Source organism: Drosophila persimilis, unplaced genomic scaffold (assembly GCF_003286085.1).
Source record: "Drosophila persimilis strain 14011-0111.01,24,50 unplaced genomic scaffold, DperRS2 tig00000663-arrow-arrow-pilon, whole genome shotgun sequence".
Taxonomy (NCBI): domain Eukaryota; kingdom Metazoa; phylum Arthropoda; class Insecta; order Diptera; family Drosophilidae; genus Drosophila; species Drosophila persimilis.
This window is the reverse complement of record NW_020825331.1, coordinates 1,427,828-1,453,435: the sequence shown is the minus strand read 5'-3', so window position 1 is coordinate 1,453,435 and position 25,608 is coordinate 1,427,828. Positions and strand designations below refer to the sequence as shown.

Below are 25,608 nucleotides of genomic sequence, written 5' to 3'. Positions count from 1 at the left end.
CACTAGAGATATCATTTGATGTTCATATCGGATTTTGATGCATCCAACGTTTAAATATTATATACAAATTTGACAAATTTTAAAACCGAGCCGATACGACAAATAAAGCGCAAAAGACAACTAAAATTTGATTGGAACAAACGGCTAAAAATTAAATACTTTTAGGTAAGAGTATGCCACAACACGGATTAAAAATGCCTTTAGGTTTCACTAACATTGACATTTCCAGTCTACGATCTTAAAAATAATTGCGAATCGACTACGAGTACACACGAATATGTATGCGTATAGGTAGGTGTATAGGTAGGTGTTTAGGTAGATGTTTAGGTAGGGTAGGTATTATGAATCATGATTAATGGGGCATCTGTCATCTGGTATATATTACTGCAGGACCACACCCTGGGCATGCTGGAGTCCCGTGCACAGATAGAGCATGATAATACTGAGGGCCTGCACCCGCTCATCTGATCTGTTCTCCACACTGATCGTCGATGATTTATAGGGCGATGATTCTGTGGCCTTTTCGGCATCGTTCATCATTGTATAGCCCTCTGTCTCCGCATCTAAGGCGATCTTCAGCTTTGTCAGCTGCAAAACGGATCATTTAGATATCACAACGTATTATTGATGAGTGTTGGGCAATTACCAGCTCATTGATTTTGGCCACCCGCTCGTCAGGTGGAGCACTGGCGTACAGATGCTTGCTGGAGCTCTTGGCCAGGTTCATCAGATCCTCGTTGCGGTTGTGTCTAATGATTGGCTCGGTGATGATGATGACCTGCTCGAAGCTGAGGACTGTGCACTCCGCTGGCAGTGCCTCCAGGTGTTGGGTTACCCGCTCGAAGGGATTCTGATGCACAAGGGGAGCCGCCACCTCCTCCACAATTGACGATTTGCTGAGCCCACCCAAAGAGAGGTTAAAAAAAGAGATTATAGACCCATTTAGTGGACTCACCGCGAGGGAGTGTGCTGAGGACTAGGCGGTAGGCTCTTGGAGTTCATCTGCTGGCCGCTGCCAGTCAGCGAAGAGACAATGCCGGGTATGTCCAGATTGCTCGCCTGACGCTTGATCCCCTGCGCCAGCATCCCCGTCAGACTAGACCTGTGCACGTCCAGTCCAGCCTGCACTTGCACCTGTGCTTGTTCGCCCGTCGTCGTGGCTGCCTCCTCCACTTGCACGGAGCCTGTCTTGGGCTCATACAGCTCCAAGTTCTCCGCCTGCGTGATGGTGAACTCTGGCTTCGTCACCCCCGATGGAGTGCCTGCGGAGGTGGATGGCTGCGGCAGGGAACCCGAACAGTCTACGGGCCCACAGACGGTGGCATTGTGGCACTTGGCTATGCACTTCTTGTGGCAGCACATGGAACACTCCTGGCACTGCATGGCATCCTTCAGCCAGATCTTCTTGCCACAGAAGTCGCACTGCGTGGCCCGATGGAAGTGCGTCCGCACAAAGCTGTGGGCTCTTGGGGCCGCACTGTTGGAGCCACTACTGGAAATGGCACTGTCCGCCAGAGTGCTCGATGACTTCAGTGAAACTGTTTCGGATGGGGGCTCGTCCTGTCCACGTTCGAATTGAGTTCTGCCGAAAGGAATTACAATTAGGAACTATCCCTCGCATTCACTGCAATGATCAGAGATTACCTAGCTGGGGAATGGGACTTGGAGCCGCTCTTGGTGGTGGGTGGGTCGCCGACGGTAACGTTCGGATTTCCCATCCAGGCGAAGCCAAACAGAATATCGCCAAAGCAGAGGTTCGGATTGAAGCCAGACTGATTGGCCAGGTCGTGCATCTTCCTGTGGATAAATTACAGACAGATTTAAAGTAAAACAGGTCCTTTGCAGATACAAGCTATCCTTGGGCGAATGGCAGACTTACCCTGCCTGCAGAGAGGCCGGATTCAGGGCTATCTGTCGGAGGCATTGATTCAGACTGGTCTCCGAGCACTCGACAAGTATCTGGCCAATCTGGACATTGTTGTAGCCCAGCAGGACACTCTCGCCGGCACACTTGCCAAAGACGCAGACATTGAGGAAGCGACTGTTGGCATCCAGCTGGAAGCTGCACACATCATCCATGTGTATCAGGGGACTGAAAGCGCAGTCGATCGTCGAGTGCTGATAGAAGTAGTTTACCGGTTCATCGGTGCCCCTGTCCGTGGAAGAGTCATCAGTTTTATTCTTGTCCTTATCCTTATCTTTATCTTTTTCCCTCTCTCTCTCCTTTTCCTTATCTTTATCCTTATCCTTGTCACTGCTCTCCCGGCTCATGGTCTTCTTGATGGCCTTGGCAATCAGATTGGACTTCTTTGGGGAATTGGTGGGGGTCTGGCCCGTGAGGCCAGACTCTGCCGCATAGCGACTAAGACTGGGCTTTACCGCCAGATGCTTGGCCACCGTCTCTGCGGTAGTGGCCTCCGGCTCGGGTTCGGTCTTGGTGGTGGCGGAGGTCATGTCGCACAGCTCATCGTATTTCTCCAGATCCTCCAGGATGGCATCGTTACGTATGATGCCGGGAATAACACGCTCGATGCGCAGACAGAAGACGGTGGCCTGCAGGGTCTTCACGACCTTGGCGATCTGCTGGATGGTGGTCACCTGCTTGCCCTCGATGGCCACCAGTGCATCACCGGCCATCAGATTGGACTTGCAGGCCGGTGTGTTCGGCAGCACGGATTCGATCCTCACCAGCTGGCTGTTGCTCTGCTTGAAGACGATGCCGATCTGCTGGTTCTTCGCCTTGTGAATGAACACATCCAGGGAGATGAGCACATGCCGGTTGTCCTTCTGATGCGCCTCGATAAAGGGCACCGGCGCCAGGGTAATGGTGCAGTAGGTGTCGCCATTACCCGGCGATGTCCAGGGCATTAGTCGAGATAGCTCTGCCACCTTCACCGTGAGCAGACCGTTGGGCTGGATGTCACAGTCGACGGTCTCCTCCTCTGCTGTCCAGTGGAAGAAGGGCTTGTAGCGCAACTTATAGTTGGGCAGGGTATGTTTCCGCCTCACCGCCTTGCGTATCTGATTAGAGATGAGGTTCGTGATGTTCGACTGCATCTGACGGCCCTGGTACTTTGATTCTATGTCCAGGATCAGCTCCGGATCGCCCAGGAAGCTCAGGGACCAGTGGGTATATGGCTTTCGCGTGAATTGCAGACGCGCCATGCCTGACAAATGCTTCACCTTCAGCGTAATGGAGCCCTTCTTGCCCAGCACCATGTCCGCATCGATGGATGTGGAGAAGTTGCCCACGTAGTTGATGTCCAGCAGCAGGTCCAGATTCTCGATGCGCTGCTCCCGCTCGTCCAACTCCACATTGTGCACGGAGAGCGACTTGATGTCCGGAAACTGATCCCCCAACTCCAGTTCTTTGATCTGAAATTGGCACGGGGCATTAGTCCTGTCGCCTGTGCAATATATTCTCTGAGATTAAGGACTCACCGTCAGCTTGTCAAGGAGCTTGCCGGTTGTTGTCTTGGTAATCAGTTCATCCAGTTCGATGGAGAGCTTCCGGTAAAACCATTTACGCACTCGGTTCGAGTTCTTGAACTCGTGGAACAGGAACTGCATCACAAAGTTGAGGGAAATCAAAGCCGAGGCACCCTGAAGACTCTCCTGGTGGTTCTCGCAGCTGTTCACGGGATTGGGTGGGGCCTTGAGGTTCCTTGCTGTCTGTTTGATGTTCTGTCAATAGATAAATATGAATTAATAAGATGGATAATAGATAGGTGGCGATAGGGATGGCTTACCACTGGCAGGGTGTATTTGGCATTCATCCGCTTCTGCTCTTCGCTCTCGTCAGGCAGGTTGGAGAATTTTATGAATATCAGATACTGCAGCAGTATCATGATGACCCCGCCAATCAGCAAAAATATCAGACAGAGCAGCAGTATATTCGAAATGGGTATCTCCATGTTGGGGCCGGGACGGGACTCTCGAGAGTTGACTCTAGTTGTAGGAGGCTGCGCGGGGAGGATATGTGAGGGCCTCTGCTTATGGGCCCGAGACTTGCATGCCACAAAAATCCGATTTCAGTCTTCTCAATTTCAATTACCTTCTAGATGTCTCGCCCATCGCTCATTGTTTGTGTTGTTTGCATACGATGCCAGCAATTATGTCTGTCTGTCTTCCAGTGCTAGCTTATCACTCCATCCATTGGACTCTAGTGCTCCGTGTGTGCCCTGACTGTGTGAAGATTTTCTTTGTGATGGGAGTAGTCTAAGGTGGATTCTCTGATGCGAGCCGCACTGCTAACGTTCCCAATTGTTGTAACTACTGTATACTGTGTGACCCAAAATCAATATGTACCCGTAGTTGTGGCTGCGCCTTAGTTTGCTCTTGGCCCTCCCGTGCGCATGCCCCCTGACCAGCTGACTTGGCTTCCTAGGGGGTTGGTTGGATTGCCAGAGTATATCCAGAGCTCAGCCGCCCAGCTGTTGGCTCATAATACTTGATGCACAGCTGTGGCAATAACGGACCACAAAAACCACTTACAGGACTCATCCTATAAAAATCCCATAAAATAGTGGGAGTGCAGCCACAGTAGCCACATGGGGGGTTGGACGACGACACGCGTTTGAGAAAAACCCCAGAAACAGACAAGGGGTTGGAGCACTTGAGGGAGCTATAGCTTTATATAAACATTGATTCTGATTCTTCATAGAACGTTGTTCATGTTGGGAGAACTCTTTTAAATTGAATTTTAGGGGTTTGGGGACAGCCACAACCACAGCCACAGCCACATTTGTTGAACTCTTGTAGGAAGTGTACTCTGAACATTTTCCACTCATTGAATTTTCATGAATAGGCATGAATATGAGCAGGACAGCAAGTGCAAAAAGGGCTTCATATGAGAACCACACAAGTATCCATCCATAAATACCATCATATTTAAGGGTAATCCAATAAAATATCAACATTTTTAAGTATATAATAATAGTGAAATATAAATAAAATAATTAATACATTTTTTAATTTTTAGTTTATAATTTAAATGGCTAATAAAAAAACTCCAAGTCCATTAGGTTTGTAATTTTTTCTGGCATTCATTTGGTTTTATTGGTTTTTTTTAGTTTTTTTTGTTTTTTTTTTTGTTTGTTTTTGGTATTATTATGTAATTCCTTTACTTTATGTAAAATAAGAAAGTATTAATAGTTTTTATTAACAAATTTGTTGAAGGCAGGTATTTATGTTATTATATGTTTATGTATGTATATCTTGTCTTGTATATAAATTACAAGTTCCTCTTTATAATTATACATAATTAAACGTATTATTAAATGTAGTTCAATTATCTCTAGCGTCTCTTAACCATTAGTTAAACTGCGTCATTTACTTAGTGTATTCAGTTATTCAATATATACTATATATACATACATTTATATATGTATACATACATACATACGTGTATATACAATATATATGTATAATGTATATGCGCATTGTCATTACATTTTAGCGATTACCATTTAATTTGTCTAGTTTAAATTAATATATATAGTGTATATATATTATACCGCTTTTTCCCGTCCGTCTACTCCCCAGAGAGACCACAGACAATCCCCTACTACTATAGTATATCATCATATCATAATTTCTTGATTTCCTTTCGGTTGCTTTGTATAAAATTCCGAGCTACTTTTAGATTTCTCATGTGACCTTTCAAACCAGACAGTAAACAATTAACAAAAATATACGAATATCGCGAATCGTTAAGTTAGGGCTCAAGTTCAAGTTAAGGTTAACGTTAAAGTTCAAGTTAAAGTTAAAGTTAAAGTTCAAGTTACGGTTAAGGTAAAGAAGGTAAGCAGCATACCGGCACGGCATGAGACAGTGAGCACAGGATTGTGTGGTGCAGTGGACCGCTTTGGGGGTGGACCTGGACGTAGGACCTGGCACGGCGGCAGCCACCGTACCGTACCCTGTGCTCATTGGGTCACGGGCTACATACCTATACACAAGTATAGTATTTCACTATTTCACTATTTCACCAGATTTCCAGCTATATCTCTCTATCGGTTTTGAAGTCGGATAGGATCGGACATCGGGTAACGGGCATCGGGGATCGCAGTGGAGTTTAGGCAATGTCTGTACAGTAGTTCTATGTATGAAAAAAATCAATAATTCAAGAACCTGGAAGAACAATCGAACTCGCGACGCGACGCTAGGCAGCACATGGTAGTACATATAAATATATTTAATTATATTTATAGGATACTTCAGTTTTTGTTTGGCATCTAGTTTGGTAGATGGAGGGACGTGGTTTTTGCCTGCTGGCCCCCAATTGTTCTTCCCCGAAATATCGTAGCATCCGATCTCTCCTGTTCATGGTCTAATGTTGATCTAGTCCCTACCTGCACCTGCACCTGCCACCTGGCACCTGGCACCTGGCTCCTAATCAATATATGTTGTATGTGGTAGTACTTTGTGGCTAAGCATCTGTGGCGAATGTGGCGAGTGTGACGCGTGTGGCTTGGGGCATGTGGTAGAGTACTTTGGTAGAGTTCACAGTCAGCTAGCTAGGGGCCCAAATGGGAGAAGCGAACTGTTTGTTGGTTAAGGCCTTCAAAAGCAAATCGAAATCGAATTAGATGCCAATAACTTGCTAAAACTAAATAGTTCCTCTAGAGGCGTAATGGATTGGATATATGTACATATGTACGATATCAAAATAAGAACCTTATTATTAACTAACTCTCACATTTTGTACTCATTTCCACTTTTTGATGTTCCATTTGTATTCTTTATACTATCTGCATTGTTATATTTTTTTTTATTTTTTTTTTTTTGGCATTAATAGCGAAATGAAGCCAATAGCTGCCTCACCAAGAACTCTACACTCCACTCCACCCACTCCCATGAGGATGATGGATGGCCTAAGCAAGCAGAGTGAAATGTGGACACGATCTTAGCCTACGATAAAGGATTCGAAAAGGAATAGATTCGTAGCGTACGTATAGCTCAATGAATGGACAACAGAATGATAGATCGGAATTACAATTACAAATATTGTTGATGTTGTTTTTTGGAAGTAGTCAAAGGGTGGCACCTTGGAAAAACACGAGTAATACATTTAGTACTGTACTGTTCTGTACTGAACTGTATGTAAGGCAAGCAGATTGGCGAGCGAGCGATTTTCTATATCAGATATTAGATTTCATTTCTTTTAATTTTTTCCCATTGTTAAGCTATGGATTCTTTTGGTTTTTGTTGTGGTTTTGGTTTTGGATTGGTTTTGTTTTGTTTTTTGTTTGACACTAGTTTATAGACTATTGTATTGTAAATTGTATAATTATGCATGTACATATATGTATGCTTGTGAGTGTATATTTATAAATCGATCTTGTATGTATCCGTAATATAATATAATTATTAAAAATGTATGCATTTCTATTTCTCAGTTTTGCTGTATTCGGTTTTCGTGTTTTCCGGGTTTTTTTTTTTTTTTTTTGGTTTGTCGGTATTTTCCGTATTGCTAAGTTTTACTCGTAATATGTATAATTAATTATAGTACATTGCTGTAGTGAACATGGCTAAGTTGGTTTCGGTTTGGTGTTTGCTTTTCTTGGTTGTCGTCTTTTATGCACCTTCTCTGTATGTATGCCTCCTAAAACCCTACTCTCGTAATCGTAATCATAATCATATTCGTATTCGTTATCGTAAGTACATTTGCTGTGTAAATTCGCATAACTGCTCAGCGGTTATAATTATTTACTTAAGTTATGGATTCACTTTTTTGTTTAAATTACAATATTTGTGCGCTCTTCGATATCCCTTCGTCATGTTCATGTTCGTCATGTAACCCATGATTCGTCGTCTATCTACACACTAACTGGTTGTTTTGATTTAGGATCTTATTAGTCAATCATTTGTTGTCTTAATGTCTTAATGACTGCTGTGATAATGCTGTTTCTGCTATATGCCTGCGTTAATGTGATGCTGATTTCGATATCGAGTGAGGGAGGTGGAGGTGTGTATGTGTGTGCATGAGATTCACATTTCCATTTTGCATGAGCTGGAGAGGTATACGGATACTGGTATCTACATACATATATATATGTACGAATGTGTCGCTACGGATATACCGAAAAAATTTAAAAGCAGATTCATATTTTCGAATAATAAAATGGCAATGTTTTAAGGCTTTTGCTCGTGAAGGCAAGATTAGATAGGCGATATCGATTATGCATGTATATTATTTAAACGAGGATTATCTATCAGGTGTGATCATCATCATCTTTTACACTAGCCTAGCCTACACCTCACATCATGTACAGACTTCTCTTGCGAACGAATCGAAACAGTTTTAACCTTCAAAAAGCAGATGCCAAAGCATGTTCCTGAAGTTAAAGTAAGTTCTCTGAGAAATGAAAATGAGGCTCGTTCGTACACGTATATTGTTGTGTATCAGAAAATAAAGTAATGTTCCGCTACCTCGTCAAAGTCTGTACAGACACAGACTCTAATTTACATAGATACGTATGGTATGTATGCAGCTGGTCATGATTGAGGCTGTGTATATTGTATATTGGTATTGTATTGGGTTTTGATCTTGCAGTACTATTGCTATTAGTTATTGTTTTAGTTTTAGCTTTAGTAGTGGTTTATGTTCGATTAATCAAAGAAGGAGAGGGACAGATAGAGAGAGGGCGAGTATTCGCTCGAATATACACGAATGAATGAAAAAATCCTTAGGTATTCAAAATGCGAATCATTTGTTTGCTATTCAAGTTTAAGTATTAGTTTTTTTGGGTTCGGATTTCCTGTGTACGTCTCGGTCGAAAGTATGCATGTGTGTGTGTGTAAGTGTGTGTATAATCGTAGTCGTAGGTAAATACATTACATACAAAAAATTTGATATCTACATTAAACTTGTATGTACAGGAGAATAAATATAATTTTGCATTTAAATGTACATAATTGAATTACTAACTTTAAATACAAACAAGACAAAAACGCTTGCAGATTCAGATTACAGATTCATCGAGCTATGTCCTAGATAAACCTACAATGTATAATGTATGCCAATACCCCTACAATATTACTACCTATATTGTAGACCTACAATCTAAGTATGTTATGCTTTTCGAAATATAGTTCCCTTTTGCTTGTTTGGTTTCTTAGGCATTTAGTACAATAAAATAAATACACTCTATCATATCATATCATCATATCATATCATTCATATCTGACATTGAGTTTGTTGCTATTCCTATACCTATATTCATTTTCATATCAATATTCTTTTCCCTATCCTCCTTTTACACCTTACTCCTACTCTTAGCGATCTCCTAACTCCTATTCCTTGATCTCTCGTACTTTTTACACCTCATTTCAGTTTCAGTTACAATTAAAGTTACACTTTCAGCGGTTTCTGGTTCTGGCTTCTGTTCATCATTATCATCCCCCTTCCCTTATAGCGTATGATACGAATACAGCGGATGGTGCGGGTGATGATGCTGTGGATGCGGCTGCTGCTGTGGTTGCTGTGTTTGCTGCGGCTGTGATTGCTCTTGTGGTTGTAGTAGTAGTTCTTCTGGCTGGTGATAATGATGGGCACCTGATGCTGCTGGTGTTTCTATCCAACCATCATGTAGATCCGAAATAGCATTATAATTAATGTCATTATCAGAATAGATCTTTTTAATAGCTACTGGTGTTGTTATTGTAATTGGTACACTTAATATCATTGCTTCATTTTCATTTCTTGTTGTCCTTTGTGTTGTTGTTGCAGTGTCGATTGCTGTTGTCCTAGTCCTAGACCTAGTCCGTGGTATAGTTCCTATGAATTCTTTATAATCGAAGTGGGGCGAGGTTGTTCTTGTTTCTGGCAATGAGATTGCCATCAGTGAGGATTCGTACGGCTTGTGGCAGCATGGTAGCCATTCATGTTGCTGTTGTTGTTGTTGTGTTACTAGTAGCTGTTGTATTTGCTGATCATCGTTTGCTCGTTGCGATTGCGGTTGTCGATTTGGGTTTGTTGATTCGTGTAAGCTTTCTTCTTCTTCAGCCAATTTCTTGATATCTTTTGGTGTTAGTGTGGTGGGGGTGGTGGGTGTTAGTGTTAAAGTGGATCTTGGTATATCTACATACCGATGATTGATTGGTGTATATTGTTGTGGCTGTTGGTGTAAGTGTTGGTATTGGCGTTGGTGTTGATTTATGCGTCGTATCGTATCAAAATTGTGATCTAAATTTGGTGCTGAATACGATGAGCATATGGCCTGATGTTATACCCAGATCTGATCCTTTCGATTACGCGATCGCAATCAAAGCCTTTGCTAGCACCAGTCCTCCTCGTCGGAATCGGAGTGTCGAGTATTAAGTCCGCTCTTTGGCTTAAAACCATTAAGAACTGGAGATGGCAGTACACGACCTGTTCGGCCCATAGCCAGCGCTTGTTCAAACGACAGCGGTGCTATATATTCCAGTCTGGGAAATACATACATTTTACAACTTCAGGTTAGAGCTTCATATCGGTCATGACTGCACTAGACTAGACTTACCTTTCTCTTTCCACCTCTCTCTCGCGATCACGCTCCCGCTCATACAACTCACGCTCCCGATCTCTGTATTCGAAGCGCAGGTCGTACTCGTGCAGGCGATCCCGATCCCGATCTCGATCCCTAAGGCGTTCGCGATCCCGCTCGCGGTCTCTACTACTATAATACATATCTCTAGGGTCCCGCAGCAGGTCACGATGATGCGGCAGCGAGTGAACACTGTGGGGCGTTGAGTGGTGCGTCTGAAAAGGAGTAAGATGAAGGAGTATGTAAGGGCTGATTATTTTGGTATGCGACTTGGCATGGATCACTTACGTGAGTTGGACTCGCATTCAGCTTGGGAAAATTAATGTTGGTTGGCTTGAGCTGCAGTGTTGACGGTTTGCTTGGAGTCGGTGGTAGGCGTCGTCCAATTCCGGCACGACGGGAGGCAAGCGTTGGGTAGCTATGCTGCACATGCGTGCCACCTGTCGGGAACACAATTAGAGATTACTTTTCCGTGCAACTGTCCAACGGTCGCGTCTATTAACCAAACGCAATGTATAGCATAAATCGATGCAAGTAAGATACAAATATTATGTATATATATGTAGGTATGACATTGAACGGTGAGTGCCTACATTGTTCTTTATTGCGCTATCAACAAGGGCAAGACTCATTAAACAAAGAAACACGAGTATATACATTAGAAACAAACCAATTTCGAACGATTCAATTGGAGCATGTTCGGATTTTGTACGAGCTTTGACAAACATAATAATAGTAAAAATCTTTTAATTTTATGGAACTATTGGCTTGACAGACGGACAAAACGTATTAGCATCTTGGATTCCCATTCATTTGGATAATGAAAATATTGTATAAATCTGGCAAAAGGCGAACATGCTCCAGGTCTTTACAGCCCTTCAATTTTTCCACAAACTTGTCCAACGTTCAAACATAACTGTAAGAAACGCCAAACAGCTTCGTAAAGAAGTCGAAGTAATATGTATTCACTATTAAATATCATATTGTATGCAAAAGTATGTCTAGAAAGTGTTTTTTTTAACCACTCTCTTGAAATACATACGACCTTGAATATACATATGCGATATATAGAACAATAACAGTAACAAGTGTGCTAGAGATTAGAGTATATTGTACATAAGTTGTTGGATGATTCAGGGCGGTGGTCGATCGATTGGTAGCTAGCAACATGCATGACTGTGGTGGGTACGAGTGAGAGTACGAGAGAGCGACGAAAACGTATGAAATCAGGTTCAAGATATCAACGGAAGAGTAGAGTGCAAAATGCTAAGGACAAACATTCACAGATAGTTAAGATAGAGATAGTTAAGATATACACACACAAGTCTAGATACTGAAACACCCATAAACTGCAGCCCAAATTAAGTATTTCTCTAGTTACATAGTATAATGGCTAATGACAGTTTTTTTTTAGTTTTTTTTACCACCCAAATAGTTTATGTATGTTATATATATATTTTTTTTTGTTATATATTAGAGAAATGCTCGAGAATGAAGCCCTGAACAACATAGTGTGGCTGGCACTTTTACGGGTGGTGTGTAGTACGAGTAGTAGGGCAAAGAAACAAGAAGCAAGCTTTAAATAGAGATTCTTGGTCAGTAGGATACGGCCCTAGGATACGCTTGTACTACTAACGAAGGTCATTTCTCAGCACTGGAAACACAGGTTTTTTGCGGACCAAAAAGACAGTACAAAATGTTGTTGTATAAGACTAGGTTTTACTTTGAATCCCAACCCCAATCAATGTCTTTCCCAAAGTCCGTCGAGCGTGTCCCTGTCCGTGAAGGAATAAGAGTAGCAGTCGTATCTAACCAGACTTGTTGGTAATCTAACAAATTTCAAATATCTTACAACGCGTATTTAAAATTGAATAAACAAAAAAAAAAAAACAAACACAAAAAATACACGTTATTTGCCAGAGATATTCTGTGTGTGTGTGTTTGTTGTACGAGTAGTTTTCGAGTTCTGTAGTTTTTGAGGATGAGCATGGGATGAAGTCTGTATGTACATACATGGCACGAGTAGAACCATACAGTAGTAGTAGAAGTAGTAGTAGTACGAGATGTGAGATAACGAATAGTATAATATAAGAGTAGTAGGTGGAGGATATATGGGCATCTAGAGAAATGAAATGAAAACGATGAACTGCTGCGTAACGCTAGGAGTAGTAACAAGAGTACGAGTACGAATAGTTGAGTACATTGATTGATTGATTGATTGATATTGATTGATGGGTTTTTAGTTGGTTGTTCGAGATGGTAAACGCTCGCAGATCTGAGAGCGAGCTGTTGTGGTGTGGTTTATGTATTAAACAAACTATTCTGTTGTTTAAAGCTTATGATTGACTGATTGATTGTTTGACTGATTGATTGATTGAACGTCTTGGCATGACAATTACATGTACATGTTAAGCATGTTTTGGCAACTATGTACGAATACGAATAGTTAGTTACGAGTAAGCATGTCTGAGATCTGATTGATGTTGTTGGTAAAAGTAGAAATATGATTGAAGAAATTTGTGTAGAAGAAAGTAGTACTAGCATATATAGAAACAAATTTGATTTTTGATTTGATTGTAGCTTGATTTCGATTTTAGTTTTGATTTTAGTTTTGATTTTGATCTTTGATTTGATTTTTGGACTTTAGATAACAAGAGTGCTAAAGATGTACCCATATCAATCCCATAACCAAGTCTGTCTCGTTCACGCATCTCCTGAAGTCGAGCGGGACTCGGCGATCGTGACCTTTGACATAGACTTGTTGTCCCATATGTGGGATAAGGCAGTTGAGTGCGTTTACTGCGAGACAAATGACCACCATAACGAGAAGGCGAAGGCGAACGGGCCGGACTTGTCGATGCTGACCATGAACCTATATTGTACATATAACAACAATAATAAAGAAAAAACGTAATAATTAAGGATGTAGGGGCACAACAGTTTACGTATTTTTGTTTTTTGGTTTTTTGTTTTTTGTTTTTCGTTTTTGTTTTATTTGGTTAGGTTTTTTTCAAGAAATTGCATTAATTTTATAGTTTTTTTTTTTTGTTTCTGTTTCTCCGATTATTTTTGTTTGAATAGGAAAATGAAAACGATATCGATTAATAATCGAACCAACTGAGGACAGAACCAAAACATAAATGAATATATTTATTTGAATATATATTTTGTATTTGTATTTGTATCAAAAGATTTTCGTTTAAGGCTATGGAATTGTAGACATATATATCTGCATATAACTAAGATACTACAAAATAGATAAAAAAGAGCCCCGGCTGATGCCGAATCCTTGCTTGGTCACTCTGTGTGTACCCATTGTAAGCACGAATAACTGAAATACAATGTGTTGTTCTCGAATTGAAAATCTTAGGTAAATACGCTGTCGTATACGGACAGACAATTCTAAATTTTCTGTATAGTTTTCCATAGTTTTCATTTGATTGATTTATGTATGCGCTGCGCTTACAACAAGCACACATACGAATCATTTGGCGTATAAAATACGAGTATATGTGGTTTTTCTCAAAACAATAAATACCTCTTGGATACCGCGGATGGTTGTTGCCATGCCTAGGATGACGTGTCTCCTTGACCATCTCTACAACATTAGATACGGTATCGGAGAACCCGATATCATGATGTATGTATTGATGGCCACGTCGTCGAGGACTTGGAGATCTGGCAAGTGGCGAGCCATTGTGCCTGCAAAAGGAAGGAAGAAATTAGTTATCATACACACTCGTACATTTGAGGGCAATTGCAATCCATAGAATACATACCTTAAACTAGGCGATCGCCGATGGCCGTTCATGTACGAATGTCCAGGATGTAAATGGCCAGCATCGGCACCGGTAAGCGACTCCTGCGAAGGTCGTCTAGACGCATCTTGCAGTTCCAGCATCTGTTCGAAAGAGTTTTACAAGGCATTGTGTTACATCAGTTGTACAATCATGAATGACCACCACTTGAAATCAGTCTATTTCTTTAATTTATTCAGTTTTGTGATCAGGGGCGTGGGGGGTTGGGGAAATACGAATTTGTTACGAATGTTGTTTGAAATTCCTGTCGACCGATTTCTTGTGGATTCATTCATTGGTCGGGTTTACAGCATACAGAAGAGTATATCTGTGTATATCTGGAGTATGCATTAAGAACTACAGATGTTGATCCTATGCTCCTTATAGGAGCTTATAGGAAGGCAATATATATATATACACATATGTAGTACATATATATGTAGATATGTTTCGTATATAAAAGCTACAAAATAAATATACATTGAGACATGTATGCTTACTTTGCTGAGTACTATATGGTTGAGTATAGGGGTATATATGGGTGGGTAGTATATATAATCAAAACAAATATTAAGCAAATATTACTTTCACTGCAACAAAAATACATATCCAAATGCGGTTTCAATTGTACTAGATTGAATTATTGAAAGGTTCTCAAATGCAGAATAACATTACGGTTTTATGTATTTAGGTATTATATTGTAGGTATCGTAGATATTGACTAATCCTATTTATAGGGCGTGTAACATTTAAACAATTCCATACACTACATTGGGCGGGGCGGGACGGGGGAGTATACATATACAATACATATATACTGGAACTCATTTCTTTAGGTTTTTTCATGGTAAGTAGCTATCGTGGTTGTTATATCTGTATCTGTATCCGATCTCGTTGAGTTTAGTTGAGTTAAGTTTCGTTTACTTAATATGCCAATTCAATTGTTTGTTTGTTACCCAGATTGATCTACGTAATTTTGAATAGTTTGTCCTATATTTATGAGATATAGTCTCATACAAATAAATCGATAACTCAATAGAAATAAAAATGAAATGTAAATCGATTGCTGGTTATAGCTATCTACAGTCTACAGAGAGGCTAAGGCTATCAACATGGCTGTGGTGGTGGAGTAGAAATGGAGTGACTGTCAAGAGCATTCCGTATGGCGTAAGGCGTATGGTGTTTAAGCAGTTCGAAAGCGGCGCAAGCGATTTGAAGCAAGCCAAGACAGAATGTCAATCAAAATGTAAGCTATATATAACACTACATAGTATATTACAGTATATTATTTACAGCATGCAGCCTACAAGTGTGTGAGTTAATAGGATATATGTATATACATATGTATGTGTTTGTGTGAGTTAGTATGGCTGGGAGGTCAAGTCCTGTATCCTTTTCCATTAGCGTGGACGTTAACCGATCTTTACTTACCACAACAATACGAGTATTGTTCGGGGGAGGGGCGACGCACTCGTGTCTGTGTTGGTTGGACTAACGAAAGTGTCAAGGTGAACCTTAATATTACGCTCAAATCGAATACAAAAACAATTACTACGTACACATAAAGCCACCACCGCTATATGTATTCATCTAGGAGGATATATCGGAGGAGGATATATGACCTGAAGCTTCTGTGGTTCGGTTTACCTCTAGCAATAATACAAAATCATAGCTATACATCATGTCATATGCTATACAATATAGTTTTAGAACTAGCAACTGTTTATTTACCAACGATATGTATAGAGTAAATTACTATCAATGAAAAAATAAACATGGGATTTCCCTTGGGCGGGCATATGCATATCCTTTCTTGGCAAAAGCATTCTCAGCATAGCATCTCATCTCAGTTCTAGGGTATTTCCGATTTCAACGTACGAGTACTCTTGGCTTTATGTGTACGTAGAAAATTGTCTATAGCAATTGGATTGATTGATTGTCGGATGATGTTGTCGGAATGATGAGACAAGAAGAGTTAGAACCGCCAACTTGTACCACTGATAGATCGTTTGAGATTGAGTTTGAGGAAAGAGTCGCACAAAGGACCATTGGATTGATTTACGATTTCGGTTGTGAAATGAATGATTCGGATTTTGGTGAGTCAATTTATACAGACATTGCATTGCAGACAGGTGTATTGTACATGAAAACAAAAAGTTCTTATGCATAAGACTAATATTACCACTATTTGCTTCAGGTGAGGGAGATATTGCTTGCCAACTAATCGGTAAATCGGTGAAGAGGTGGTCGCACACTCGTTAGGAAATATATCTATACGATTACAAGTCCGCTAGTCAACTAGTCCATCCATTCGTTAATCTTCAACCAAAACCACTCAACGACTCAATAGATGGATAAATAGATAAATGAATTTGGAAAAGAGGGTAGTGGTTTGCAGATCGTACGAGTGGCAGGGTGGGGATCGGATCGGATTGGATCGGTTGGGGCGGGGACTATTGTTGAGTGGAGCTCCCGTTTGGTCCACTGTTTTATTCTTCTTTTTTTTCTATAGCTGCCTTCAACACTTTTGCCCAAGGAACGAGAACGAACGAGTACGCCTACGAGTACATGTACATGTACGAGTACTAGTACGAGTACGAGAGTATTTGGTTATAGATACGATCAACGATCAAAATTACAACATTGAGTACGAGTACGAGTACTAAGCGAAGATTGCGTTTCTAACGGTTTCAAATAATTGCTATGCAACATTTATGTATGTACGAGAGTATTTTTTTTTGTAGTAGTACTATTGAGTAAACGCAAATTGAAGACTTATTGTATAGTAGGTTGGGGGTAAACACAGCACACACACACACACACACAGTAGATATAATTTATGCCTCGCTGGATATTGTACGATGCTAAGATACACAGGTATCGCTAGAACGTAGTAGGATACAACGAGCACTTGTGGGTGGAGAGTGTGTATGTGTATGTGCGTGTGTGTGTGTGCGAGTATTCAAAGGTAGTAGTAGTAGTAAGTGGTTTTGTAAGTACTAGTGTTTTACTTTTCGACTTAATTTGGTTTTTGTGAACAACATTTATATCGGAAACGGATTATGGACACAAAGAGTATTCACATATATATTCAATAATATACACAATTAGTTATTAGTCTTGGTTTTTAGTAAAATGTTCGATAAATGTTCATATATTGGTTTACCGCTTGGAGTTTATCAAACTTATTCACCTTTTTGTTTCTGAAATATTTAAAAATTAGAAGAAAACAATTTACTTATGTCAATGTAGGAATGTACAAAAAGCACAAAGAGTAGTAGTTCTTGTGGTTAGTTTTTTGGTATTTGATTGGTTTTTTGATGGTAGTGTTGGTACTGGTAGTGGTGTTAGTAGTAATCGTAACTGTATTTGATTTAGTGGAGTGTTGTGAAGCGAATGTTGTCTAATCCTTAAATACCCATACACATTTACATATGTCTAGAATGTGCTTATGCTTATGCATATATGATATATGCGCTTGGCTTTCATGATCTCATGATCTGGATGATCCATTTTGAGAGCAATAAACTCTCACATGATGATAAAAGCTTTTTGTTTGTGTACTATACGAGTATGCTTTCTTGCTATGCAAGTTTGAAATATAAACGTAATCCTCATAAAGATTTAATATGATTAATTTGAAGATCGATTTTCGAAGTTTCGGTACTGTATTTGAAGTATTTACATATTTGTAATGACACGGAAATCCTCATCCTATAGTAGTGCTGGGACACTTTAGGATGGAATGGGTAAAGCAAAGTACGTCCGAGGAGTGCAAAGCTGTATTGGTTATCGCTTAAACAAGCCCTAGAGTCTTCAAATTACAGATTAGCGTTTTTATCTAAATGAAATGCGAATATGTGAGAGGATTTTTAGTCATATTAGATAGGATATACGTTTGAATAGAACATATTTTGTTGGCTGGTTTTCTAGGTGGATATGATGGACTTAGAGATGAGCGTGCAATGATGAATCGTGATGCTATTGACGATGCAGATGATACTGATGCGATGCTGATGATAGGGATGATGATGATGGCGTTGGCACTTTACGGATTATAGTTAAGATTGAAGCTGTTTGTAAATTACCTAACTGATCGCTTTCTGATCGTACTCCGCCGTGCTAGTGTTGCCAAACTGTTGTGTTCGGCATCACCGTTTGCGTGGTGGTGATGGTGCGTGCTCGCTAACAAATGTGTCTGTGAGTTGGCGGCTCCTTCCCCATTCGCCTCGAAGCTTATGGAATTCTGACGCGATCCTCCTTTGTCGAGGGCGGCCATATCGAGCAGGCAGTTAAAGAATGATTGTTTCTATGTTTTTCGATATTCGAATGGCCATTCGTTACGTTTTTGTTTTTGTTTTCGTTTCCGTTTCGTTGTGTTTCGTTTAGTTCGTTCAGTGTGTTTTTTTTTTTTAATTATTTTAGAATTTGTTGCATATTTCAAATTTGATTGATTTGTTGCATTGATTCAATGGTTAATCGGTAGTTTAATTGTAGATACAGTTGTTGTTGTATTTTTGTTGAGTTGTTGTTGTTGAAGTTGGGTGAGTGGTGATAGTATTTTTGATATTGATATTTATGGTAACATTGCAACGCATTAGGATTGGTTTTTGTTTTTGTATTTGTTTTGTTTTTGTATTTTCATAAGCATTAAAAATGGAATGTAAGAATTATTATAGAATAATTGTAAAGATGTAAGTAAGAGTTTTGTTTTTATTACAGAACCAAAAAAAAACCATAAATCATAATCGAAAAGATAGTATTGTATATATCATAAGTATTCTCATATACATATGTATAGTATATAGTTATATACATATGCACGTATATATAGTAATAGAATATATAAGGGCAAATAGCGTTTTGCTGAATAGTAGTTGGGTTCCTTTATATTGGAAATATATATAGGTTTTTGGTATGGCATAGCATTTCGAGATGTGTCAAGCTCTATGCGGAATGTGTCGGCAGGATGTAAGTAGAGATGTTTTTGTAAGATGTTAAGTTAGAGGTAAGTTAAGGTTGTAACTGTAATTGTAATTGTAATTGTTGTAATGTATGCTTGGATGCTTTCGCATTAAATGTTTAGTTAAGTAGCTTAAAAGAGAGACTTGCTGGATACGTTCAAAACATGCGCAAACTTTTGTACAACTCACTAGGATTTGAAGAAAATCTAAGTAGTACCGCTATTATTATGAGAATTATTATTATTATAATTATAATTTTTGTTTGATTGATAGATCGTAATTATTGTGTGTGCCAATTTATAGAGATGGTGGACCACGGAACAGATGAAACTCGAATTGAATCTGTTCCGTTGATTACTATAAAAAAAAATCTCTAGTTTAAGAAAAGAAATACACAAAATGAAAACATAATTTCATGTTCTTTATACTAGTAGTGGGATACATATCTAAGTTTTAGTTGGATTCAGACGTTTTTTCAGCGCTTTTATTTAAATCTCAAAATGGTTTGGTTTTTCGCATGCTTTTGTTTTTTTCTTGATTTAGTTGCAGTTTTTAGATTGATGACTGATTGATTGATTGCCTTTATGTAAGCATGCCTAATGAGCGCCAAATGCTACAAGGAAACTCAATGGCATATCGACAACTGAACTGAACAAAACATATTAAATATAGGACATTTTCCTGATCGCTTTGATCCTACAGATCTCTCTTTGTTTCTGTTTCTGTTTCTATTTCTATATCTATTTCTCTTTTCTCAGATTCCTTTTTGTTACACTTTGATACACGGGTATAAATCATTTCATATGTTCTATTCATATTTTTTAGATTGCTATTACAATAGCAATCGGCATCATTATTCATATTCATCTTCATATTCATATTCGTATTGGTATGGGTATTTTTGTCAGCTCTAAAGCTGTTTGTGTACTGGGGATTATTTATTGTATCGATAGATTGATTGTGGCTCTGGGCCTGTTATTCTATCTATTCTCTATTGGATGTGCAAGAGTGTGTGTTTAGTGTTTTTTGGTGCAATAGTCGATTCAAACTTGGAGAACAGTGCACTATTCGAAAGATGCTGAACAAAAGTGTGTGTTAAATCTATGTTAAATCAAAGACAACAACTCATCCGTTTTTTGTTTTTTGTTTTTTTCAGGCGCAATTGCAGCAGCATACAAATGTGTAGTCCTTCATAATTTCATGTTCATTTTCATTTGGGGGAAATGCCGCAAATCTATACTACTAATCTTTAAGGATTTCTAAATAATTTTTGAAAGGAATTACAGATGGAAGAATTATTGGAAATAATTAAAGATTCGATTAATCTTAAATGTATAACACATTTCAGGAAATTGATTAAAAAATCTGCCTTTCGTTCAATATTTGTTTATGGCAAAAGCATGTATAACTTTCTTCTTTAAAAGAATTAGACCAGGCCAGACCAGACCTGGCAAAGTAAAGAGGTTTTGATACAAATATGTATCTAAATCGATGTATAAGATATGCTCTAAAACGATACCTTTCATTGGGTGAAATACATGGAAAAGCATCAACGATTAAATAGGTTTCGCTCAGGCATTTATGTACTTTTCTTTTTACTCTCTTTGTCGTAAACTATTTATATCCATACATATACATATGTATGTATGTATTATTGTAAATATCTTTCTTCATTTATGATATATCAGGGAATCAGGCAATTTTCATATTATTCGAAAGGAATTAAGCGATCAATGGCCTGGTTACTGGGGTACTATCCATGGGCAAGCATCAGCTAAGATGTGCAGAGGGATCCACAAGCAAGCATCGTCTATAGGGGCGCATATACTCGTACCTTGCACTATGGACGGCACACTCCACGAAAGGAGAGACGAGCCGGGTCTAGAGTGGAGTGTGGAGTTCGATTGTTTCGATCGGGTTTGTGTGTAAAGCGAAACATGACCATAGCATTGCAGTTGGGTGTTGCTCTACGGTTTGATATGATATTCTATAGTATGCGGATAGTTTTATAAGTATTTAGTATGCATTGAGTAGAGTGGTTGCTGGGTTAGTTGGTTGTGGGGCAGGCTTATATGCTTATGCTTATATGCTGGTTTTCCTAGTTATATGCACATTCCTAGGCGAGTATGTATGTACACATGCCTCTAGCCGATAGAGAGATTGAGAGAACAATAGAGCAAGAGAGGGGTGGGTGGTAAGAGCAGTACAAGAGAGTAGTGTAAGTGGAGGAGTAGTAGGAGGAGCTTCAAAAAAAGCGAAAGCAAAATGAAGCGAAAGATTGCATAGGCATATATCTATGTAAATATATAGAGTATATACCGGCTCCTCGACGGCCGTTGGGCTATATTTACGCTCGTCATCGTCTTCCGGCTTCTTCCGCTATCATTGCCATTTGCCATTGCCATTAGCATATTGTATTTGCCATTGTATTTGTAAATGGTATTTTGTGGTCCAATGGTACAATGTTAAAATCGAGAAATTCATGGATTCAAATTCAGTTTTCAGATTCAATTTTTGTTTTTGTTTTTATGGAATGTGTGTTTTGTGTTTTGTGCAAAGGATAACAGGATAACAGATAAAGCACAATTTCATTAATTATTTCAACACGTGTGTGAATCATATGAGTGTGTGTTTTTGTGGGTGGTGTTTTTTAGGGATGTGCCCTCGCCGGTATCTGTCTGTTTCATATATGTAAGTATATGAGATACATTTCCCGACTCTTAGAGGGACTCGAGTGGTTGACTTTGTGTTCTAATCAAATGGGCAAACCTCTAGGAATATATCTAAGAATATCAATAGGTTTACTTACAGATCTAAGAACTTCTTGTACGATATAGTATGGTATAAATTCAGATACTAAGAACGAACAATACAATCGCAAACACTCGAGTAGTAGTAAAGTAAATTACGGAAACTCTTCAATTCAATTCTACCGATACGAGTATATAGATTATATTTAGTTATATTTATTTACTTCTAAGATTACAGTAAAGTACGGTACAGTACTCATTGCTCTCAATAAATAACGTTTTGTAGGAGATACTTGATTACTGAATACTTGAATACGAGTTTTACTTTTTGTCATCCCAAATGGGTTGCAACATTTTCTGTGTGGATTTTTCCGATTCGTTGTGGATTATAATAGTATTTGATTTCGATTTTGATTTCAAGTGAAGAAAACTATGCATCCCGTGTATGCCCACAACTGCCCATAATAATAATAATGTTACTATGTATAATAGCAATACGGGATTTGGAATTTGTGGTTTGATCTCGAGATCTGATCGTATAGCAGATCGTGGCACTTGATTGTAGTGTCAATTATGGGCAGCTTCTTGTGGCTATAGTATATGTATGGTATAGTATGTGTATTGACTATTTTCTTGGGCTTTCACTCGTTTTCACATACAAGGTATGTGTGCAACGTACGTATACATATATGGTAGGTAGTAGGTATTATTGTATATACAAATGTGATAAAACATGAGGTTGCATATAAAATTAATTATATACCTCCTTCCAGTTCTGCGTATATTTTTTTTTGTGGTTTGGTTTGGTTTTGATTTTTTGTTATAAATATTTTCATATTTTTTTTGTCGTTTTTTTCGTTTAGTTTCGTTTTCAATGAAAGATAGAGAGTTCATTGTCAATCGTATGAGAAGAGAAATCATAATATTACATATAGTATTTATTCGATGTTATATCAATTTTTATATAGATTTTTTTTGTGTGCGGTTTTGTTTTATTTTCATTGTTTCAGTAGTGTTTCAGTGTGGTGTGTAATGGAATCTTTTTGGAGGCAGTTGGCATTGGGTATTGGAACGTTTCCTAATCCACACTCCAATGCAAATTCTGTTCTGGCTAGAGCATGGTTTTTATTTTAGTAGTTAGTTTGTGCTTTGAAAAGAATTAGAGCATCAGCGAGGTAGATCGATAGATAGATAGTTCATAGAGAGTTTGCTTATATACATCTGTGACTGTGAGGGACAGCACAATGTCTAGGACTTAGACTTATGATAGACTTATCATTACATGAATAGTAGTGGTAGCAAAGAACAGTAGTAGCAGCCACCACTTCGGTTCTTCCGTGGTGCAGATTGAACACAAAACAACAACGAATCAACCAAAATGTTTAATGCCAAAATAAAACAAAATCATAGCAAAAATCTTCTGCGATTATCGTTTAACTCGGATTCTTAACTGGATGGTTTTGTGGACCCTTGGATACGTTCCAGAGAGAAGCTCCTAACGACACTTTTTTTTTGTTTTTGTTGGCACTTAATATACGAGTCTTCTGGATTATCATGTGGTTCTCTGACCAGGGCTAGGGAGGTTCCATTTAATTTAGACTAGAGTTGTTGTATTAAGTACATGGTATGTGTGGGGTTCGGGGGGGTTTTGGTCGGCCGAGTTTGGGGGTTGTGGGACTATGTACAAGAGATATAACTTACCGGCATGCCCGAATCAATCTGGCCGAACCTCGTGTTACGCCAGGACTCCAGTATCAGGAAACCTGCGTAGATTTTACCAACTGAAAGCTTCCCCTTATTCAGCTGATCGAGCGGTGGCACCAGCAGATTCAGCATCTTCTTCGCCTGCAATGGCCAGATGTTCGTGATGGTTTCCCTGAGCTCCATGTCCGCCTGATCCATCTCCTCAGCTAAACGAAGGGATGTACACGGATGTTATATAGTGAGCATATGGAAAATCGATCAGGTATCAACATACGCGCTCGCATCTTAATGCTTAGATTCTCCCGAATCAAAGCGAACAACGTTGTGGTAAACTGGACTCTCAGCTCATCGTCCAGCGGCATATTCATTCTGATCAGTTTTTTGTAGGCCAGCCGATTGGGACACTTGTTACCAAATCCCAGCGGTGGATCCATATTCTTAAGCATGTCGTACATTTCCGTGTAGTGTATTTTACCACTAATTCATTCGAACGACAACGGGAGGATTGGAAAATTAGTTCGGTGCTGCTCTGTGCTGCTGCGTGTAAACTCTCAATCCAAAAAACACAAAACAGTGTGTGGATCTTCGTTCAAGCCGAAGACATGCATATGTGAACCCGATCGTATGTGTGTATATTAGAACCCTGCAGAACAGGCATCCGAATCCATTCGGTGGGATTCGGTATTCGGTATTCGGTATTCGATATTCGATATTCGCTTCGTTCGGTCGGCATCTCATTACGTCGAAACGCTCGCCCAAAACGGACTGAACGAATCACGTATCGTAATTTGTACTGTGTCAGAACACACCATCGATCGATATGCATGGTAAAGAACTTAAAACTGAAATTAGAACAACTCAAAGGTGAGGTGGGATGGGTGTTCAAAGGAGGGTTCAAGCTCAACTTGTGCACACAGTCGGCTCTTACTTTGGAGAGCCTTAGAGAGTATAGTCCGTGTCTCGACCGTTTGATATATGAATCAAATACGACCAAATAACAATCGTTTAATATAAGTGCACGCTTGATCGAATGGCAGGAAAGAAAAGAACCGGAGAATGGGGTACAAACTTAAAGCAAAAATGTTTACGAGAACTTTGTGGTAAACGAAAACTTTTTGAATTTTGAGAGTAATGTGTGGACATGTGCACATGTTTTGTGTGTGTCGTATGTATTTTGTATATATTAAACAGATAATTACGTCGCATTTGGATCATATTCCGCCCATATGCGCACAAATTCGTCTAAGTGATGAGCACCCAATATACTGGAGTCCCTTGTGAGATAATCAAAATTATCCATGATGACGGCGACGAACAGATTCAACATTAGAAACGAACAAAAGAATATAAACGATACGAAGTAGGCGTAGGCCAGCGTCGATCCGCAGTACTCGCCCGGGCCCTTCTCGGCGTCCTCGTCACAGGCTTTGCCCTTGAGGCAGGCCAGCATTATGTTTGGCCATGCCTCGCCCGTTGCACATCTGTGGCGTGAAGATCAGGGAATAACATAAGAATTAATACACATATGGTTCTGAGTCCTCAAAAGGAAGCGAACTATTTTTAAGGTATTATATGTATTAACTAACTCTAAATACGATCGGTACGATTTGGTGGAGGGGTGTGTGTGTGTTTATGCAATGAGTGTAGTTGTAGTGGCGTGTATTTACATATAGTACTCGGGATTTGATACGCTGATATAAGTATATATACGATTATGTGTATGTAAGTGTATATACATACAAGGAGATTGCAGGTGGCGGCAGGATATGAGTGGTATATATAGTCAGTAGCTCCTTTATGTATATAGAATTACATACACACTAAGCTACTACAATTTGCAGATACTTAAGGCAGATACTGTTCG

The 25,608-nt window shown here is 39.5% G+C and overlaps 2 protein-coding genes across 4 annotated transcripts in view; both read right to left on the bottom strand.

Moving 5' to 3' along the window:
• Positions 1–123: 123 nt before the first annotated feature.
• Positions 124–4,294, bottom strand: LOC6599408 (PDZ domain-containing protein 8). Its single transcript, XM_026991311.1, has 7 exons — positions 3,750–4,294; positions 3,442–3,684; positions 1,880–3,375; positions 1,645–1,797; positions 956–1,582; positions 647–896; positions 124–588 (listed from the first exon to the last, which is right to left on the bottom strand). The coding sequence occupies exons 1-7, from the start codon at positions 3,912–3,914 to the stop codon at positions 382–384; spliced, it is 3,141 nt and encodes a 1,046-aa protein (XP_026847112.1). The 5' UTR covers positions 3,915–4,294; the 3' UTR covers positions 124–381.
• Positions 4,295–7,390: 3,096 nt separating this feature from the next.
• LOC6599410 (voltage-dependent calcium channel type A subunit alpha-1) overlaps positions 7,391–25,608 on the bottom strand; it is a 57,592-nt gene continuing 39,374 nt past the window's right edge. For 2 of the 3 annotated variants that reach the window (XM_026991271.1, XM_026991273.1), the window contains exons 21-29: positions 24,944–25,225; positions 24,019–24,221; positions 23,742–23,950; positions 14,309–14,430; positions 14,068–14,231; positions 13,201–13,401; positions 10,818–10,969; positions 10,506–10,744; positions 7,392–10,431 (exon numbers count right to left, since the gene is read on the bottom strand). In XM_026991271.1, coding sequence (XP_026847072.1) covers positions 10,281–10,431; positions 10,506–10,744; positions 10,818–10,969; positions 13,201–13,401; positions 14,068–14,231; positions 14,309–14,430; positions 23,742–23,950; positions 24,019–24,221; positions 24,944–25,225 — 1,723 coding nt within the window. In that variant the 3' untranslated portion in view covers positions 7,392–10,280. Of the gene's footprint in view, positions 10,432–10,505; positions 10,745–10,817; positions 10,970–13,200; positions 13,402–14,067; positions 14,232–14,308; positions 14,431–21,609; positions 21,670–23,741; positions 23,951–24,018; positions 24,222–24,943; positions 25,226–25,608 lie in introns of all 3 variants that reach the window. The other variant, XM_026991272.1, reaches the window with a different exon arrangement.

Excerpts from the sequence above, each read along its gene's own strand:
- LOC6599408 (XM_026991311.1), bottom strand. The coding sequence starts at position 3,914 with ATGGAGATACCCATTTCGAATATACTGCTGCTCTGTCTGATATTTTTG. Across the intron at positions 897-955 it reads CCTCAGCACACTCCCTCGCG|CAAATCGTCAATTGTGGAGG; the intron begins GTGAGTCCACTA and ends GGGTGGGCTCAG. Across the intron at positions 589-646 it reads TGGCCAAAATCAATGAGCTG|CTGACAAAGCTGAAGATCGC; the intron begins GTAATTGCCCAA and ends TCCGTTTTGCAG.